Here is a 22100-nt window from a genome sequence, read left to right on the forward strand (position 1 = left end):
CTAGTATACTATATATATTATATTTACATGAAGAAGTAGTACTATATATACTACAAAACAAGATTTTTCAAAATGAGGGCCCCACCCCCAATGACCACCAACGGTCATATTAATTTCACAAATAGCCGTTTTTTTTTTAAATTTACAAAACTAACCTTCTCTAACACTATAAGTACCCCCCCCTCCCTCTTCTTCATTTCAATACTCAATACTCATTTCTCAATCTAAATTTCTCTCAATCTCTCAATCTCCAATTTTCAAGACTTCAAGTCTCAATCTCAATTTTCAAGTTAAATCATGCCTCGTTCGGAAAGAGTGCGCTTATTTGTGTCGCAATACTATGAAGTGCTTGAAGAAAATGAAGAAGGCCAAATATTAAAGTGCAAGAACTGTGGAAGAGTTTTAAATTTTCGTTCAGGGTGTACCACAGGCATTTTAAGGAGGCATATAAAGTATTGTGTTGAGGGTATTTATCCGCAAATTCGTCTTTAAGATTTTTCAACAATTTGTGTTATTTTAAAATTATTAGACGTATTTATGCTTCATGTTGTACTTTGTTATTAATTTATTATGAATGCCAATATAGTTTTACTATTGATTTGTTATTTTACATTTTCGTCAAACACTTTAATAATTAGATTTCTATATTATATATACCACATATATTTATATAGCCATGCATAAGAGCAATTTATATATATACATACACATATGGTTTACAAGAAATTACCCTAAATAAAAAAAATTAACAAAAAGCCCGAAAATAAAAAAAGCCCGTTAGGCCCGCTAAGCCCACGAGCCCGGCCCATTTAGCCCAGGACCATATGGGCTTAGGCCCGTCACGGGCTGGTCCTACCCGTTGAGCCCACGAAGCCCGGGACCGCGAAGCCCGGGACCGCTAAGCCCAGGCCCGTTTAGCCCATTTAGGCCCGGGCCCGGGACCACATACAGCCTTAGGTAAGGCCTCGGGATTAAACCCATCAAAATAATAGAGTTGATGGTTTTCGTAAGTTATAGAAAGCTCAGTATATCTTGAATAAACTCAGAGGAGTTTAAGACTAAAAGCATTTAGAAAAGATGGAATGCTACCCTGGTAGTAGAATAAAGGTGTGAGTGTGACAAGCGATAAGAGGACGATGTTTAGGAATATAGTCTTAGATTGGAGTAATGATTTAACGAGAAAGGATTTCATGAATTGCAAGGGATTAGAATACCTCCCATAAGATGAATCACGTTCAAATACTATGAAATACGATTATTGTAGTATAGTATCGTCCCTAAGGTGGATCAGGTAAATCACTTCAGATGTTCCCCAATGCGATGTGAGCCCTAGTGAAAATGTATTACATAAGAGGTTTCAAGTTATCAGTGGTAGATTATAGATCAACATTACGGTAAATCAACAATAGATAGATAAAAGTTTCAATGTATGAGAGGAGATAAGGATGTCATTCTTTAGATGAACAATAATAAGGAAGCATTAAAGGACTTAGATTTATACATATAGGATAAGCAATGAGAGAGTAACCTGGAATTGGGTAGCAGACCTCGGTAATAATAAATCGAGGTAAGAGTTATGGTATATTATGACCTACCTAGATGTAGTAAAGCCATAAGCATAGATAATCGAGGCTATGAAACAAGATATAGCAATGGTCGTAAATTCGACAAAATACCGAGCGAAGAAAGATGCCCATAGGGACAACTTGTCATAGTTTTGTATATGTTCACAAAGTGAGGCATAGAGATTGGCTAAAAGTTAAAGGAAAAAAGGAGATAAGAGTCGCATAGGTGCACATACAAGGACAAAGTCGTACAGACTGCATGATAGAATGTATCAATAGTTACGAGATTGGAAGAATTCTAACCACAAGTCGTGGTGTGAGAAAGAGGCCTAAAGCAGGGAATGCCCTGACCTTTGGATTTATTCATAGAACAGTTTCCTAGATAGAAAGACTAGTATTAAAGTATTCATAATAGCTATAGGTTATGAGAATGATAAGCACATCAGTCAACATTCGAGGACGAATATTCCAAAGGGGGGAATAACGTTACACCCCATGTTTTCATGCGTGAAAGTACGTCGTAAGTCAATTGATGTAAGCTCGGAAATGAGATCCTATTTGAAGGTATATAAAATAATTTAATGATGTTACGCCCCATTTTCGCAAGCTTTTAAGAGTTGACATTCGGGGACGAATGTTTCTAAGGGGGGAAGGATGTTACACCCCGTACTTCAGATGTCACTGTCATTATAAGATTATATAATGTAAGCTCATGAAGGATGAAATCCTTCTACAAGGCTAAGGAAGGTTTATCGAAGTCTTAAGTAAGTTAAGATAATGAGACTTAGAGAAAAATAAATGAGATAATGGATACATAAAATTGAGCTGTTTGCTTACCGGGATACTTGCTTGAGCTACTTGCTTACCCGTCCTGCTAGCTTGAGCTACTTAACACATTTCATGATTATTAAATGAGGACAAGAAATGTGTATAAGTAAATAAAGGCAGAATGTGACACCTATTAAGTTATCAAGCAGGAGACAAGTAGGTGTGTCACCTACTTGCAAAAAGGGAAGGCCCAAATTAGTCCACCTAAATGGACATGTGTAGGTTAGCCAAGAGGGCCTTTTTAGGGGTTGAATTAAGACACCTCTACTCATAATATCCAAGTAGTAGAAACATAAAGAGATTCACAAAATTCTCTACCAATTTGATCTACTCCAAACCCTCAAGAAGTTGCCGATAATCTTCTTCTTCTTTCAATTCAAGTTAAAGGATAATCTCTAATCTTGAGGGATCCGAAGTGAAGCAAGTTAATGGTCATAAAGGGAAAGATACTACCATTGTTTCATCCCTACAAGATCTGATATAGGTAAGAAAATCATCTCTTCTTCATTTATTTGAGTTTATCTAAGTTCTTGCTAGGTAGTTTGGTGAAGGACTTGTGAAGTAGGGGATGAAAATTGAGTTGAAGTTGTTGAGGTGTTATGGACTACTTGGAGCAGTGTTTTGGAAAGCGTTAAGCGCAAAAAGCGACGAGGCGTTGCTTCACAGAAGCGAGAAGCGCGAAGCGAAGCACGCACTTTTTTGCTGTGAAGCGCTATATAACACATAAATTAAAAAAAAATAGGCATAGATAATCAAGCTGGATCACTTTTTTGGCTTGATGCCATTGAATAATCAAATTAAATTTACTACAATCAACAACCAAAAAAAACAATTAGGGCAGAAAACATAGCACTTCACTGATAAATTGCAGAAAACAGAGTATAAAGCAGCATAAAACATAGCACTTTTAATAACATAAGAAGAAGAAGTAGTTTAGGGCAAAAAATGAGCGCTTAAAAAGTGGAAAAATTTGAAAGAATAATAGAACAAGAATAACAGAAGAAGAAGAACAATAACAGAAGAAGAAGACCACAAAAAGAAGAAGAATAGAAGAAGAATAACAGAAGAAGAAGACCAGAACAAGAAGAAGAACAGAAGAAGAAGAACAGGAGAAGAAGAACAGAAGAAGAAGAAGAAGTTGAAGAAACTTACTGAGATCTGGAGAAGAAGTCGTTGGAGCAGCAGTGGTCGTCGATGGAGTTCGATGGAGAAGAAGTCCTTGCGTATGTTTTGTTAACAGAGGGTTTATTTGCCAAAAAAATTTTAAAAAGCCCTAGCTGATGCCTTGTGCTCGCTTAAGCGAGCTTTTTCACGCTTTTTCTACTGGCTCGCTTCTCGCTTAAGCGAGAAAAGCGCACGCTTTTTGAGCGTGAGTCGCCTTTTTAGCAGAAAAGCGCTAACCCTACGCCTCGCCTCGCTTCCTCGCTTAAAGCGAGAAGCGAGCGCTTTTAATAACACTGGCTTGGAGTGGTTTCATGTTATTATATGGCTGTCACATGTTGTTTTTAATCTTATTGGTTCCTTAACTAAGTTGTGAGAGCAAGAATAAATGCAGTAATAATATGAAAATCAATTTTGAGTTGTTGCAATTTGTGGATTGCTATGAGTTCGTTTTTATGTTGTGTTGTGGCTTAAAAATCAGTATCTATAACCTAAGTATATTGTGGTTGTCAGCATTGAAGTATATTCAAGTTCTAGCTAAATTTTAGGGAAGGAAAAGCGCAAAGTAGCAATAGGTTGTTGTGTGAGATTGTGTGGACTGTTTTTGTGATGTATTTGCGGTGGATTTTAAGGTGGGATATTGATGTAATATGTTGTTGACATTCTGGGCATATTGGTCTTGTTGTTTGATTTGAGGAAAGGAAAAGAATAATGGGAGGTGTTGTCCAATTACTCATAGATGATCTAGTCGCTCATTTGTGTTGTATTCTAGCTTCCGTAAGATTAACATCATTGTTGTAGATTGAAGTACTAACGAGTTGAACCAACTCCATGAGGTTAAGTATATGACAAAGGTATGTTAAGGCTATCTCTACTTTCCATTTGGATGATCCATATGATACAAACGAAATGAGCAAACACACAATTTTTACATATAACATTATTCTTAGAAGTACTAGGGGTGCCTATGTTCTTGGTTCCCCATGTGTCCTATTATTATATCGTCTGTTCATGGGTCTTAGAAAATAAGTAAGTTGATAATGTTTATTTCATGATATTAGCCGAAGGCATATTGATCTTATTACATTCTAAGAGATCTTATTGACTTACTTCCTTATGCATTGCATTAATTTATACATGTTTTGAGTGTACAAATGATCATGTCGTCCTTATAGGCCCGTATGTCACATGTATAAGTTTGTATTCCATGTTGGGTCATCCTATGTCGAGTATTCCCTTGTGTTCTTTTCTAGTTATATCATGACGACCCTTCTGGCCCATTTTTTTACCCATGATGGTATGATAAAAAAAATACATTACGTTGGTACTTGGGTAAGGCACCGGGTGCCCATCGCGGCCCATCGATTTGGGTCGTGCACTAATATACTTGTGTGAATATTCATATTGGAGCCCGAGGGGATCGCCTGAGTTTCAGATAGGTTGCAGACTTTGACATTCATTTGTCAATAGATCCTTGCAAATGCGAGATCTGCAGCCCAGCATACCAACAACCCTTCAGCTATGCCAAAACAATCTGCAACCTATCCGAAACTCACCCGAGCCCCTCGGACTCCAATTCGAACATTCTCATACGTAAATTAACATCAACCAAACTCGCTCGTAAGCTCAAATCGTCACAATAACATCTAGAATCAAGAATTAGTCACCAAAACTCAAGATTTTTTCAAAGTTCAAGCTCAAATTTTCAATTTTCTACATAAAGCATTGTAACGGCCTCGGGTTACTCGGGACCCCAACTAAACATGCGTACAAGTCTAAAATCATCATACAAATCTACCGAAATTGGAAAAACACCGATCCGAAGTTATTTACTAAAAATATTTCGCGGTCAACTCTAGTCACTTTCAAAGTCAAAAATCATATTTTCTTTAAAATTTCGCATTTAAACTTTCTGGAAATCGACGCGGACCATGAACGCAAGTCTTAAATCATCAAATAGATCTATGAAAGGTCTCGAAACACAATAGGTAGATAGTACTCAAAACGGCATATCTGATCGTCATAATACCAGAATAAAAGTGGAAGCGTATCACTATGGACTTTATGGTAGGATTACCATGTACCTTGAGGAAGTTTGAAGCCATTTGGGTCATTATTGATAGTTTGACCAAGTTCGTGAACTTTATACCGGTATTGACTACTTATACTTCAGAGAGGTTCACCCAGATTTACATTCAAAAGGTGGTTGATTTTCATGGCGCGCCCCTTCTATCATTTCAGACCGTGGAACTCAATTCACATCTCACTTTTAGAGAGCAGTACAGTGGGAATCGGGTACACAAGTCGAGCTTAGCACATATTTTCTGACAGACGGATGGTCAGTCTGATTGGACTACTGAAATTCTTAAGGACAAGTTACGAGCTTCTATGATTGACTTTGGAGGTTATTGGGATCAGTTCTTACCTTTGGTGGAGTTTTCTTACAATAACAGTTATTAGTCCAGCATTCAAACGGCTCTATATGAGGCTTTGTATGGTAGACAATGTCATTCTCCTTAGGGCTATTCAAATCGAAATTGTTAACCGAACCAAACCGATGGCTTACTGGCTTATTGGTATCGGATTATCGGGGTAATGGATGATGAATGGATTGCGATTTTATGATTAACGGCTTAACGGTTTGGGGGCAGATTACTCAATATTTGTATCGGGTAAACCGTTAACCCGTAAAGAATTTTTATATTTACGCTTTTCCCTATGTATATAACATAGTATTGAAACCCTACATGGCTATATCCCTAATTTCTATTTTCTAATTCTCAATTGTCTTCAGCCACAAAAGGCAAAGAAGTCATCAGTTTCGTCTCTCTCTTGAATTGAGAATTGGAGAATTCAAAAAATCGAAATCTCAATGATTAATATGTGTATGTCTGTGTGAGTAGTCTTGATGGTATTCAAAATTTGGTTAATACGTGTATGACAGTATGAGTAGTCGTGAAGACTCTTCAATTCAAAAATACCATTTGGTTAGATCTTAGATGGTATTAAAAATTGGTATTGATTTGAAACTGTTTGGTATTGATTGAATGATTGTTATTTCTATTTGGTTTAGCCGATAAGCTGCCCGATAATCACCCGATAATTATTAATCCGATACCAATCTGTATGTTGTCTTATTGGATGGCTAGCGGATTACTACATTTATAATCCGATAACCGATAAGTCGAACCATTAAGCGTAATTATCCGCCCGATCCGCCCGATAAGCACCCCTAGTTCGCCTATTGGTTGGTTTGAGCCTGATGAGGTTAGGTTATTAGGTACTGATTTAGTTCATGATGCTATGGAGAAGGTGAAGTTGATTCAAGAACAACTTCAGACAGCTCAGAACAGGTAGGAGAGTTATACGGACAAGAAGGTTTGTGATGTGGCCTTTATGGAGGGTAAAAACGTACTTTTGAAAGTTTCACCCATTAAGGGTGTGATGACATTTTGGAAGAAAGGCAAGTTGAGTCCCAAGATTATTGGTCCATTGGAGGTGTTGGAGAGAGTTGGTGAGTTTGCGTATTGACTTGCTTTCTCTCCTATCTTATTGGGGGTTTATCTGGTTTTTTATGTTTTTATGCTTCAGAGGTATAATGAAGACGTCACATCTTTGAACTTCAGCACAGTGCATTTGGATGAGAATTTGACCCATGAAAAAGAGCTAGTAACTATTTTGGAGAGTAAGATCCGGAAGTTAAGGTAAAAAGAGATCGCATCGGTAAAGGTGCTTTGGAAGGGAAACTGAGAGAGGAGGCTACTTGGGAGACCGTGTCAGATATGCAGAGCCTATATCCATATTTCTTTAGCAGTCCAGGGATATTTCTAAACTCGTTTGAGGACGAATGTTTGTTTAAGAAGCGGAGAACATAATGACCCAACTAGTTATTTTGAATTCTAGAGCCCTATTCCCTTATTTGATGTTTTTCATAGGTTGGTTTGATGATTTATAATGTGTGGGGATAGGTGGTTTGGTATCCGAGAGGTTCAGGATTGATTTGAAATACTTGGTTCCTAAGTTGAGGCTTAATGTTGGAAGAGTTGACCAAAGTCAACATTGTGGGTTAACGAGTGGTGTTTTGAAGGTTCTAATAAGTTTGTATGATGATTTTGGACTAGTACGTATGTTGTCTTTGGGTCTCGGGTGGCCAGGGGGTGATTTGACGTTGAAAGCTGGAATTTTGAACTTAAGAAAGTTAAGATTTTTGGTTTGATACGTGATTCTTAGTTTTGATATTGCTTTTAGTGTTCTGAACTTTTGGATAAGTTTGAATAAGGTATATGAACATGTCAGGAGGACTAGACGTGGTTCCGAAGGACTCGAGTGTATTTCGGGTTAGTTTCGAACTATTTTGGGAGAGTGAATAGATTTCTGGTGTTAGGTGCAGCGGCACCTGCGAGGATGAGGTCACAAGTGCAGAAGCCGCACTTGCTGATGGGGCTTGCACATTTACTTGGATTTGATCATATATCTTGATTCCTCGTAGATTTCTATACCTCAAATATGAAATTTAAGAGTTAAATTTAGGGTACTCGTCTATCACTTAAGATAGCGTAATTTGAGATTTAGAACATCAATTTGGACTAGGATTTGAAAACTAAACACATATTTGGACTCATCGGGTTATGGCCCAACATGATTTGACCTTGGATTTGGGTTTTAACCATATGGGCTCGGGTTGACTTTTGCTGGCTTTTTGAAATCTTATTCAATATTGCAACTTTATTATTTGGAATTGATTTCTATGACTTTATTTGACCCCATAAAGTATTGTATGGTTAGATTTGGGTAATTTGGAGGAGAATTTCAAAGGAAAGTGGTATTAGAAGGTTGAAGCAGTTTTGAGAGGAGGTAAGTTTCTTGTCTAACCTTGTTAAGAAGAAATTTTCTACAAATTGAAGTTATTGCTATATGCTACTTGGGGCAACATATATATGTAAGTTGAGAGAGTATATATGTATACTAAGGCTATACCACATTTGTGGTAGTTTTAGGCTTCTTTATGTCTTTATTGGTTATTTGTTCTTCTTGATTTATGCATTAATTGATTGAATGGCTACGTGAGCTTATTTCAATCATGCTAGAAATCATGTTTTAGCTTATGATATATTATTTGAGCATGATGGGATATTCTTGAGATGTTGATACACTTGTTTTGTCCGTAGTCATACTTTATCTCATAATTATTTATCCACATCCTTATTTATTATGTCATGCATCTTATTGGTTGTTTCTTGAACATATGCATACCACTTCAGAGATAGAGATATTGTGTAGATTAATATGATTATTGCACATTTGGATATTCGAGCGGATTGATATTTTTATGGAACAATAGTTATTTCCATGCGGCGCTTGGATCTGGATCCGACCCTCTGGATTGGTGGAGGCGTTGAACATTTTATTAAAATTTGAGTTTCACAGAGGTGTGCATCCAGGATTCAATATTCAACTCTCCATGCTTTTGGGTGGAGAGATGCAACAAAGAATATGGAAAGAGGAGAAGAGAGACAAAAGAAAAATGGTGTAACTGAATCCCTAATTTAAGGCACTAATAATGAATTGTAAGTAAACTACAGTTAGGGAGGGTAATGTACCAAATTAAGATAATTTTGGATAAATAAATTTCAAATATTTTATAGGAACAAAATGATGTCAAAGATAAATCGTACTTTATTTAGATAATTAAAAAAATTTAAGTCTATCTTCATATGGCTTTTACCATTAATGAATTCTTAAATATTTTTAATTGTTCACGGATATATTTGAGACAAAAGATAATATAGTCATACATCTCTATAACAAAATCTCTATATAACAACAATTCACTATAAAAATTAATCTTTTCCGAAAATAATTATTATGTTATATTATAATATGTGTCTCAATAATAATATTTTGCTATCATATCCAAAAATATTGGGAAAGACCTCTACGCGTCAATAGATTACAGAAAGGAAGGAAATAGCTTTAAGGTTTGGATGAGGTGAAAAATGTTTAACCTAATTAAGGAACTGGGTTGGATTGACCTCATAGTCCAAGGTAATTTCACGGTCTAAAGTACAGTTACAGTTATGGGTGGCTAACGGGCCGGGTTGACCGGGAACCGGACCGGCCCAGACCGGTTAAAAACGGAACCGGACCGGCCCGGTTCATAAGGGGCCGGGTGGGCTGGGTTGGGGGGTTATAGGGGTTTGTACCGTTTAAAATTTTTCACCGGTTAACCGGACCCGGTAAGCCCAGTCCTGATGAACAGTACATGTAAGCGATTTAACCAGCCCGGTTTAACGGCTAGAATTTTTTTTTTGTTTTTTTTTTTAATTTTTGGCAGGTGTGGGTCCCATTGACCGTTGGCAACGGTCAGAAATTGAACTGATCCGTTAGCCAACGGATCAATTGCAAAAATAGCCATTTTTTATTTTATTTTTAACTTTTTTTGATTTTACAAAATTAACCTTCTCTAAAACTATAAATACCCCCTTCTTTATATATTTATATAGAGATTGGAGAAACTGAAACCCCAAATTTATATGTTTCTATGAACAACCTAAATGATTATTTACAGAAATTATATAATTATTATGCAAATGTAATTAATGATGCTGCTCGTACTGTAGGCAATGTTAATCCTACTATGCAATGTAGCACTTCTGCTACTGTGAATGATGAAGAAGGCTTTGATGATAGTTTTAATATTTTTTTTACATTTTCTAACACTCAAACAAGTTGCAGGAACATTGATGAACTTCAATTCTACTTGCAGAAGCAAAAAGAGCCCCGCACAAAGGAATTTTCACCGTTGGGATGGTGGCATGAGAACGGAAAGCAATTTCCTGTTCTTTTCACAATGGCTCGGGACGTGCTGAATGTGCCAATTTCAACTGTTGCATCGGAGAGTGCTATTTAGCCAAGCAAGACAACAACTTGGAGACACCCGTCACTTATTGGGAAGCAATGCTTTGGAAGTTTTAGTATGTTTTAGAGATTGGATTAGATCAGAAAGAAGAAATCAAGGACGTGAAGATGTTGATAGCCCAGAAGACGAGGAACTTGGAGATATATTAACACATGGTAACCCATCCGAATTTAACACTCCAGAAGAAGGTCACTCAGTTCATATTGATTATGACGAACTTACTAAGGCAATGCAAAACCTTTGAATTTACTTGTTGTTAAAAATGTAAACCTTTCAATTTGTAAGTTTGAAATTTGAATTATGAAATAAAAGTAGCACTTCCAATAAGTGCAATTTTTTCTCATCTTCCTTGTATTCTTTAAATTAATACAAAGTATTAATATAACTTATAATAGTTATACAAAATTCCAAAAAAAAAAAATTAAAAAAACAATAAACCCGGCCCGGCCCCCTCAACCCATAACCCTTACGGTTCAATTTTTACCCGGATGAACCCGAACCCATTAAACCCGTTAAGACCTAGTCCGAAACCGGCCCGAAATCAAACCCGTACGGGTCCAAATAACACAGTCCCGGCCCGGCCCACCTTAGTTACAGTCCGTCCGTCTATACATAATAAAATTTCCTATTCCCGAGCGGATGAAGTTACATCGAGTAACCAAAGGGTTAATCCCCCAACCACCAGCACCACCAACCACCGACTAAGATGCCGGTATTCAGAACCCCCTTTAACGGTTACTCCGTCAAATTCAGCCCCTTTTACGAAAACAAAATCGCCGTCGCCACCGCACAGAATTTCGGCATCCTTGGTAACGGCAGAGTTCACATTCTTCAGCTCACTCCAAACGGACCCATATCGGAAATCGCCGCTTACGACACCGCTGACGGCGTTTACGACGTTTGCTGGTCTGAAGCTCACGATTCCCTCGTAATCGCCGCAAGCGGCGATGGTTCTGTGAAGCTCTACGACCTTTCTTTGCCTCCCACCAACAACCCGATTCGTGCCTTCAAGGAACATACACGTGAAGTACACGCTGTAGATTATAATACAGTGAGAAAAGATTCCTTCTTGTCAGCTTCTTGGGACGATACTGTGAAGCTGTGGACAGTGGACAGGAATGCTAGTGTACGGACTTTTAAGGAGCATGCTTATTGTGTGTATTCCACAGCTTGGAATCCAAGGCATGCTGATATTTTTGCATCTGCTTCTGGGGATTGTACTACTCGTATCTGGGATGTCCGTGAACCAGGTTTGCTTCCCCCAAATATTTTCCTTGATCGATAGTTTGGTTCATACAGCCTTTTAAGGATGTATTTGGTTGATCTTTGCTTTGAATGAGTACTTAAGAAAAAATTTGTTAATTTGAGTTAATTTCCGAGACCCTCGACTCAAAAAAAGTATAGTCACAATATAATTGAAAAGAAACACATCAATGGTGAAGCCAATGTTAAAAAGAAGCAGTAACAACAGCATGATAATAAGGCAAACACAGCAAAAAAGACAACCGGTAGTACTAGAGATCTACGTATAAGAAACTGCTAGAATATTGATGATACAATAGGTATACAACAACAACAACCCAGTATAATCCCACCAGTGGGGTCTGAGGAGGGTAGAATGTACGCGGACCTTAGCCCTACCCCGGAGGGGATAGAGAGGCTGTTTCCGGGATGATACAATAGGTATGAAAAGAGATTATGCTCAACGTCCTACTAACCTTCTACCATAATTCTCGACCTCCACACCTTTCTATCAAGGGTCATGTCCTTGGAAGTTGTTCTGCATGTATGAGTATTCCATTTAAATTGTTAGAATTTTGTTAATTCATTTAACTCATGATTTGTGTAGGGTCTACCATGATTCTGCCTGCACACGAGTTTGAAATTCTCTCATGTGACTGGAATAAGTATGATGATTGTATCATTGCAACCGCGTCAGTTGATAAGTCAATCAAGGTTTGGGATGTTAGGAATTATAGAGTGCCAATTTCCGTGCTTAATGGGCATGGATATGCAGTGAGGAAAGTGAGGTTTTCGCCACATAGAGCGAGTGCGATGGTTTCATGTTCATATGACATGACTGTTTGCATGTGGGATTACATGGTGGAAGATGCCCTTATTGGGAGGTATGATCATCACACAGAGTTTGCTGTCGGAGTTGATATGAGCGTTCTCGTTGAAGGGCTATTGGCTAGTACAGGATGGGATGAACTTGTTTATGTTTGGCAACATGGAATGGACCCTAGAGCACCCTGAAAAAGGGAAGTCAAACTTTTTCTTCTTTTACTTTAATGTACCTTATTTTAAGAGAGGAAGTGATACCAGATCTTGTTTTTTAGTTTCTTATCATGTCTTCTGTTGAAGTTGTAAAATAGTTTGAAGTATCATTGCATTTAAGATTATAATAAAACCTTGATGAATAACATTTACACTAAACAACTTAGATGTTTCAGAAAATATGCACTGTATTCAATTCCTTTGGGTTCTTTGTTGCAAGTTTGGAATGTCAGTTCCCTGAATTTCTTGAATATTCTTCAGAAGTTTATTAGGGGCGGTGGGTGAGGTAAAAGTCAAATAGAAGGCAATATCCTTCTGATTGTCTTTCTTCAGATTGTTTGCTTAATGGCAATTGAACGACACTTTTACTTAAATGCCTTCAACCAGACTCTTCTGGGAGATGCATTGCTAATCAATCACGAAGACTCATTCTTATTTTATTGGATCGTATTAATTCTTCTCAAATTTCTTGCTTGTGGGATCGTTATATTTCAATCAATAAGTAATGGGGGTTGTATTGTCCTTACGGTGCATTTTGAGGGATAATGAATTACTCGACATGCTCAACCACTCTCTGTAGGGAGAAAAGGATAAAGAATTGCTGATGTTCAAAGTGACTTCTTATTCGGTTTTCAATTTTATGAGAAGTTGCATTGGCTATTACATTATGGTATTGATTGCTGTGGATTATTTTGAGAGACTATGGGTTGAGGCGTTGAGGTCGACAGATGTTAATATTTGAAGGGTGATACCTTTACGCGAACATGGAGATGCTCTTGATTCCTGAAGAAGTATCATGCCGGAGTTCTGCTGAATCATTAACCTCCTATTTGGTATAAGTTCCATGAAGTTATTCATGTTTCTCTACAGATGATAGTATACCTTCTTTAATCTAGGTAACTGTGGTCCTTGTATACTTTGCTTTGATCTGACTGCAAACTCTTTTTCCTGGGTAGATTTATTTCTACTGGCATCAGGCTTACAAGCAGTGTCTAGTAGCAGCGGGTATGACCCTTGGTAAGTTTATCCCCCCCACAACAAAGAAGAAAAAAAGGAAAAAACAAAGAAAATTGCTCACTTGCTATTGTAAACTACAGCAGTATTGTAATATTTGTAGAAGGATCAGTTGACAAGCATATTGAGTCTTGTATTGGGAAGAAGAAAGTAAACTTTAACTTTTAACTTTTTAATGATGGGTTCGATTCAAGGCCTGAAGACAGTTCGGCTATGTAGAAAGCGCAAGGTCCTTTCTATGAGGATTTGGCAATGCTATTCCTTGTCAGTATATCTGTATCTCAAGTTTCAGGTCTCCACAAGGTTTTGCTGCTGGAATCAACATTTGCTATATTCTTTATGCTTACAGGGTCTTGTGCAAGTTGAAGTTTCCTTTCTGATGTTAGTTTAGAGAGAAAAGGGAAAAAAGAAGCAGCTGGAAACTAGGGCAAGAGATAGAGTTAAAACGATTAATGTTATTTTTCTGGATTTTTTTAGCTTGAAATTGATCAGGATTTAGAGTTGTGCCATACATACAACTACAATCCTCTGAACTTATGAAACAGTATTTTAAAGGTTTAATCAGATTAGTTTTGAACTTCTAAACAGTGGTTTGAAGTTCCAAACTACTGCAACTGAACTTCAGTTCAATGGTTTTGAGTTTGAAACTGCTTGTACCAAGCTTCAGATAAGAAAGAAGCAGAAAAAGAGGAAGAAGAAGAAGCGAGGAGGAGGAGGAGGAGGAGGAGGAGGAGCAAGAAGAGGCTGGCTCTAGTCTTCCACTTGTGTCTGAAAAAGTTCTTTTAAAAGCGGACAAAATTTAAAGAGACACCTCAAAAAGGACATAGGGTGATATTTCCTGCTTTATAAGGAACTAGAGCACGGGCCAAACGTAGAGAGAGACTATTAATAATACTTGCTCATGTTCCAGCTTCATAACCAAAAAATAATGAAAGAATCTGCTACATGACTAACACCAGAACTCTGAGTTTAATTAATTAGAATGAGCACATTTAAACAGAATACAATATTCTAAGAACCCAATGAGCAATAACGTAATAGCTCAGCACTGCAAACGTGGCGGAAGTCACCCCTATTTCGCTGTCCAGGGAACTGTTGACTAATGACCTAAAAAGTGTGTGAAGCAACATTACATTGCCCTCCTCATGCTCTTTTAGCTGTTGAGTAGTGATATCAATACAATGAAGTTCGCGGCGAAGATGGAGAGGTTTTTAGGGGGTGGGGTAGTGGGGAGGAGTTGGTTAGGGTGGTGATCAGGATGTCTAGGGCAATGAATTCACTGTTGGTGCAGCGGATGTTTCAGGCGCCGAAATGCTATTTGGGTTTGCTACCTAGGAGTGATGTGGAGGGTTATGAGGATGCTGAGCTAGAGATGAAAATTACTTGTGGGTTTGAGATGATGTATCAGTTGAGGAAGAAGCAGGGGATTAGGGGAAATGGAGGGAGTACTTGGGAGGTGTTTAAGCAGAGTCTTGAACGGAGTGGATATTTTGAAGGGCTGTTGCAAGGATCAAAGGAGTATAAAAGATTGATGCAGAATGCTGAGGAGTATTACAAGAAAAGTTCACTGCATGCTAGAGAAAGGTTACTTGCTGTTTGTTAGTTTGTATAAATCTTGATTTTTTAAAGATGAAATTATAGAAGATGCACATTTACGTTCGATGAAAAAATAGTTCACTATTAGAATTTGTTTCATAAACTTGATACAATTGGTTACTTGGGTAGGATGAGTTTGAGCTATATTTGGCATTTGGTGTGTCTGTCTGTGTGTTTGTAGTGAGGTTGGGGGAGGGTGTATGCAATGGCTTCTTGTAATGAAGTAACAAACAAAAATGTGGGTGACATCGTAAGAGCACCACTAATGATATCTGCAGATTTGGGTAAAAATAAGTTATGCCATCGTGTTCATAGTACAAAATTTCTGCACATCAGGTAGAAACATTATGGACATTGCATTGTCAGGATCTATGTGGTATCACTGGCAGCTTCACCTATCCTAGGCTAAAATGTCTCTTCAGTGTATCTGTGTAGCTTTAGTTGATTTATGATACATCGTATGACCTACCATATGCTATGGACTTCCATTACAAGTTCAAAATGTTGTATACTTTCCTATGTGTCCTAGATGTGAAAAAGGAAAATCTGAAGCATCTGCATAGCAGAATTTGTGTATACAGTAACGATACCGGATTTTGTAAACCTTTTACCCTTTTTATTTAAAAGAAAGTTGGAGCTGGATGCGAACCATGATCTGATTCTTCCAGAGAAACACATTTTGTCCAGTTGTTAGTCTTTGAATTATTACTTCTTACCTTACTAAAAGGAAAGCTTGAAAATGTAATGTAAGTGATGTGGTCGTATTGTTTACTGTAATGGTCACATTTCTCTTTGCTTGTATTTTCACCAATTTCTCCTCTTATTGCTTGATATGCTGATATTACTGTTTATACTCCCTCTGTTCCAATTTATGTGAACCTGTTTGACTGGGCACGGAGTTTAAGAAAAAATGAAGACTTTTGGAATTTGTGGTCCTAAATAAGTTAAAATGGGGCCCAGAGTATTTGTGTGGTTATAAAAGCTTCTCATTAAGGATAGAATTGGAAGTTTAAGCTTAAATTATTTCCAAATTTAGAAAGGGGCCATTCTTTTTGCAACGGACCAAAAAGGAAATAGGTTCACATAAACTGGAACGGAGGGAGTATTAATCTTGTCTGAGATGCCCTTGTATGTCATATAAGTATTCCTTAACGTGCTATTAACCAACTATTTAGAAAAGCAGTGATATACTAAGTGCACCAGTTCGAAGAATAGATGAGATCCTTGGCAATCCTGAGTCTGCTGATGACTTTAAGGATCAGGAGCTGCCACCGTCTGATGATGATTCATGGCTTTATGATGGGGAGGATGAGCTAAATGCCGCTCTTCAAGAGAGGCAAAAGGAGATGGAACTTTACAATTCAAAAAGGAAACAGAAATCGAAAGAGCAGGATGGGCCCAACAATGGTTCTGATAATTTTGATCTTAAAGATATATCAAAGTCTATGCAAGCACTTGTTACGAAAGTGGCCAGCTATGAAGGTGCAGAGGTTCCATAAGACAGGTTTTTGTCCTTCATTCTTCTCATTTCTACACGTGGAGTATCATATGCTTGATCTCTTTTATTTTTTTTTGCTGACAAGAGGTTACATTGTAACATCTTATAATTATTGGGTTTATGCTATTTGGATTAACTGACTTGCTGATTATAGTGATTGTCTTTGTACGTATTCTAGGGTGCAAGGGTAGAATTAGATCAGATAGTTATGAAGCAAGAGACTGCATCCTAAATCTGGTCATAATAATTAAGTTCCTTCTAATAGATATAAGGAGGGCTAGTTTGGTTAACCCTACTGTATCTATATTCTATGTTAGCAACATCTCTTTGAAAATAAAGGTGTAATTAGTCAAACTGGTGAACAAAGAAGCATGTGCGTCCCATCCTCCAGTAACTCATTTCGGCCTATTCTCTACCTCCTATAGGAGCGTAAAGGAAGTGGGCTTTGATGTGGATCGCTTTATGGAAGACATGAAAATCATTTGTGAGGCGTCAGGGCTCTGGAGACACGGGCAGTGATGTTGATATAGAAGAAGAGTCATCATCGGATATGGAGTTTGGTGACTCACGTTTTTCTATTTCTTTAAGTCGATCTTTTTAGTAGCAATAGCCAAATTGCTATTTATTAACTTTACATGCAGATTGGAATTTTTCGCTTATATTTATAATATTGGTGTCTGTGCCAACTAAAAATTGCCTAGTTTTTGATGGATATCTAACAGTTTTTTTTGTCAATTTTCCTACTATATATATATATATATATATGTATAGGTAAGGTGGGAGGGGAGGTGCAGGCGGGGGGAGGGATTTGCGGCTTGGTCCCCCTTAGGCTGGGTTTGCTTTAGGTAAGGTAGTGGGGCGCCGGATCATTTTTCTCGTTCAGTATGGAGGTGAAATGATAGTGAAGGGTCAGCTACTCCTCCATGACAAGCTTAACCCGTCCAATTCTAATCTGTCCAAACATGGACAAGAAATCACTTCTATATTGGGAAAGTCAACCAGGTAGTTTCTCCCCCTTATCCTCCCTCTTCCTGGAGGAACTTAACATAGTATTGGTGTAAGTTCATCTTTTGAATTTCCTTTTCACTTATTTTACAACCCCAAACTCCTACCACAAATTCTAGAGGATTGGGGGTGGGTGGGATATGCTCAATAAGAAGAAAAAGAAGTGACATTTATTGGAGATGCAGATGAATCTGAAGATGAGAATGATATCGCCGGGCTTTCTGATGATGATGATGAGGAAGGTGCTGCTTTCATGCATTCGTATTCGGGCTCTCTGAATGAGGAATTGAGGGCAGCCCATTAAGTAATACATTTGTCCTTGCACATGAACAATCTCTTAAGAAAGATGAGGTTAGCCCACACTTTCGATTAAATAGGTATTTGTTTTCTGATCTTGCCTGGAGATCAGGTTTCTGCTGGTAGCAATTTTCCTGCTATGTTAAATTTACAGTTCAATTCTGGGCCCCGAAATCATTTTAGCATTAGCAATAGTGTTTTATCTGGTAGAAAATGGTTCTTATAAAGTCATTTAGCTTGTTGCTCGGACACCCCCCATATTCTTTAAGTTAGAGATGGAAGATCGGAAAGTGAAAATTGTCATCGTACATTGCATTTCTAGTTACAAATAACATTGCTAAGATACAAATATATGAGCGGGGAACATCTAATGCCACGGAAAGCATGGAAGAGGAGTTCACTCCAGTAGATGTGGATTTCAATCTTGTAAAGAATTTCCTCGATTCATTTTCTTCTCAAGGACTTCCTTTACATTTGCTTGGACTAATGGGCCAGATGGTAGCAAAGGGAAATAAGCATATATTTGTCCTGCAGCTTATTTCTCTTCCTTTTCTGTATTCTGTTTGTTTATGATTGCCATGGAGATGATGATGGTCTAGAGGCTAAAGCTGAAGTTAAAGATCGTTCACGTTCTAGTGTACAGTCGGTTGGCCTATTCCCATAAATCACAAGTGAAAGCAACACAACTCCGGGAACCACCTTCTTGAAACGAAGTTTATCTATTGTGTCAATCAAGAAATGTTGTTGCAAGGATGATATTTATGGCAAACATACTAGAACTATTAGATATAAACATGAGAGAGATGAATGACAGATACAAATTAGATGTTATTAAGTATTGGTTAATACTTAAGAACAACTTTATATAGTTTAGTAACTCGGTTTCAGATCATCGTTAAACAACTTTTGAGCCATGTTAGAAGTGCAGCTTTGCTTGTGAGCTTTTTTGGTTTAATAACAAGTAGCACCTCTGTTTTTCTTGAAGCATTCTTTCTCATCTTTAAAGACAAATTTTTACAAGCAGTAGGTAGTTGATGAAATTCCCCAATGAAATAATTGAGATAAGTATTATGGGTCATGGACGGTTATCGGAGTATAAATAAATAAAAGACCAAGTGTACTAGTATTGTTGTTTAAAAAGTTTATTGTGACTTTGACCGAGCACATCAACCAATCAATACTACTATACTAGTACTAGTATAAGAAAGAATAGAGAGAGAGAGAGGGAGGAGCAAAAGCAACTCAAAAGACTGATAATACAAAAATAAGTAAATCTTTTTTTTAATTATTATTATTTACAGTAATGGGAGCGGTGGCGAATCCGGTGGAGGAAGACGAGCCTCTGTTTCTCTCCGGCGACGTCAACACCGGTCTTGTACTCGTGGACATCGTTAATGGCTTCTGCACCGTTGGCGCTGGCAATTTGCTAGTTTTTGTGTATGCATGTACTTTTTCGTCTTTATGAGGAGATTGAGAGCAAAAAAATCAAGTGGAATTTAGAAGGATCTGTATATTCCATCTGTCCTGTTCTATTTGGATGAATTTTCATTTGTATGTGTAGATTAATTATTTTTTTAATAAAAAAGTGCATATTTAAAATTATTATAACTGATAAGTTTTTCATAATATGGTAGTAAAGAACTACTTTAAAAATCATAGTAAGAAAAATGCATGATTTTGATTTACAATTTATAATACACACAATTGCTATAAAAGGCAAAAATAGGTTCGGACAAACGAGGTTGTTAGAGATATACAACATCTACAATTAGATTCTTTTTAATACTTAAGTTTTGTTTGCACCTATTTAAATGCGTGTTAGGCATAGCTATGTAAAGCTAGGAACTTTTTAGCTCAAAGACAGAACACGATTAAATTGGTTAGAGATGAACATATTAGGAGATTTCTGGATTAATTGAGCTGGAAATTAAGCTGGTCTGCTGTCATTTCTAAATTGATGTGATCCTTATTCTCCGGTTATTCTTTTTAGTTATTGATTATGAATTTGTGCAATTTGCTATGTTATAGGCTCCAGTGGCACCCGATAAACAAATTTCAGCAATTTGTTGATGAATAGGTTGCACTTGCAAAAATGTTTTATTAGAAGAAATGGCCTACTAATGTTATTCTTGATTCTCATCATTGTATAACTGGAACAGATGAATCTAAGTTGATTCCAGGTTAGTCTTCCGTTCATGTTTTGTCCTTTTAGGCTAAAAGCGATGTATTTTCAATGAGGTCTATTTATCGTCATATGCAGCTCTGCAGTGTTTGGAAATGAACCAAATGTCGGTGCGATGCAAGGATTGTATTGATGGGTTTCTTGGTTCGATTGGAAAAGATGGTTCTATTGTGTTTGTAGATTGGGGGAAAGCTAATATGATTAAAGCTCTAAGTATCACCATATCTCATGAATTAATCAAATTCTGTTTCCATTCCATTCTACCGTAAATTTGGTGTTACAACAAGCACTGATTGGCTGATGTTGGGAGTACGAGATTTGTTAGTTTAGATATTGGTTGTAGGGATATGCACGTACATGTGCGTGCTTCATTTTGTGTGTTCTGCCTTGTCTGCATGGAACCATGGATCCCCCCCGAAGATGTGATTCTATATTCCCGTGGCGGTGAGTGGTAAAATTTCCCGTGGCGGTGAGTGATAAAATAGTGTCAGCTAGCGTAATTTGGGAGAATATATCTAGTAAATTGTTATAGTTAATCGGAAGAGAATTACGACACCTGAAGTGTTCACGATCAGTAGAGAGTACTTAGACGAGATTATAGGAGGCGGGGAGGATTCCGACGATTGGGAAAATCATAATCTAGACTTCTCTAATCTTGTCTACATCATTTGCTTAATTAGTAACAAAGTTACAATATTTTAATTACTTTGCTTTTAGTTAGTAAACACTAAAAACTTATTATTCGATACTTCTGGAAGTTGATTACTTGAATTCTTGCGAGGCGAGTAGTTTTGATTAGTAAGTTAATTCCCCGTGCCATTCGACTCCGGACAAATAAATCGAATTATATTTGCAACGATCGCTAGACCTTTTATAAGGTATAGTTGGTGTGATCACTTTCCTTGATACTTAGGCAAAACTGTGATTTTTCAGTTACAAAGAATAGTTTAGTAACTTTCGTGATACTTAGGTGAAGTTTGAACCTTTTTTTTTTCATTACAAAAAGTAGTATAGTAACTTAAGTACAAGAAAGTGAAAGTTGATTGATCAATAATGAAATTAATCCCTATCCTTTCTTTCAACTTTCTTTCTTGTAGTGTTTATATCCAAAGAAATTCTTCCTTTTAAAATTTTTCTTGTAGGGTTTTTGAATCTGAAAAATCCCCAAAAATTTCTAAAAGTTTTAACATCGGAAAAATTTCAAAAGTTTCACGATCTGAAAATTCCCCAAAAAGTTTCCAGCCCTAAAATTCCCCCAAAAATTCCCCCAAAAATTCCCCAAAGCTTTGAATACCTAAAAACTCAAAAATTCAAAAACCAAATCCACAATTGTTAGCTTGAAAATCTGAAGTTCTTTCCTATTAAATTAGAATCATTTAGATCCTCAAAACAAAGCAAAAATCCAAAAAACACTGCTCTATTAGAGTTTTAGGGTAATTTCGGATTTGATTTGGCATCATTTAGCCTAGAATTTGATTGCTGGAGTTTTCTGGAGATCTCTGGAGTATTTTTCGAGTGTGTTTGAGTCCTATCAAATTGATTTTGGTTATTTCGTTGATGCTATTCCTCCTGCATCCATTCCTGGGTTGCTGTGGCCTTTTTGAGTTGAAAGTTGATCCAAGTGCACTGGTTTTTTACTGCTGACTGTCTGTTTCTATTGCTGACTCCTTCTTCTTTCAATTTACTCGAATTCCAGGTACACATTTTAAAGCTGATCTGATGTAGCTTCTCAAGCCAAAAATTGGAATAAACTTGATG

General features: G+C 37.2%; 1 protein-coding gene and 1 pseudogene across 1 annotated transcript; both read left to right on the forward strand.

The window, feature by feature from the left end:
• On the forward strand, positions 11075–12969 carry LOC109229045 (peroxisome biogenesis protein 7). Its single transcript, XM_019394350.1, has 2 exons — positions 11075–11723; positions 12323–12969. Exons 1-2 carry the CDS (start codon positions 11180–11182, stop codon positions 12727–12729), a joined length of 951 nt encoding a protein of 316 aa, XP_019249895.1. The 5' UTR covers positions 11075–11179; the 3' UTR covers positions 12730–12969.
• On the forward strand, positions 13515–19144 carry LOC109230028 (annotated as a pseudogene).

Source organism: Nicotiana attenuata, chromosome 7 (genome assembly GCF_001879085.1).
Source record: "Nicotiana attenuata strain UT chromosome 7, NIATTr2, whole genome shotgun sequence".
Taxonomy (NCBI): Eukaryota; Viridiplantae; Streptophyta; class Magnoliopsida; order Solanales; family Solanaceae; genus Nicotiana; species Nicotiana attenuata.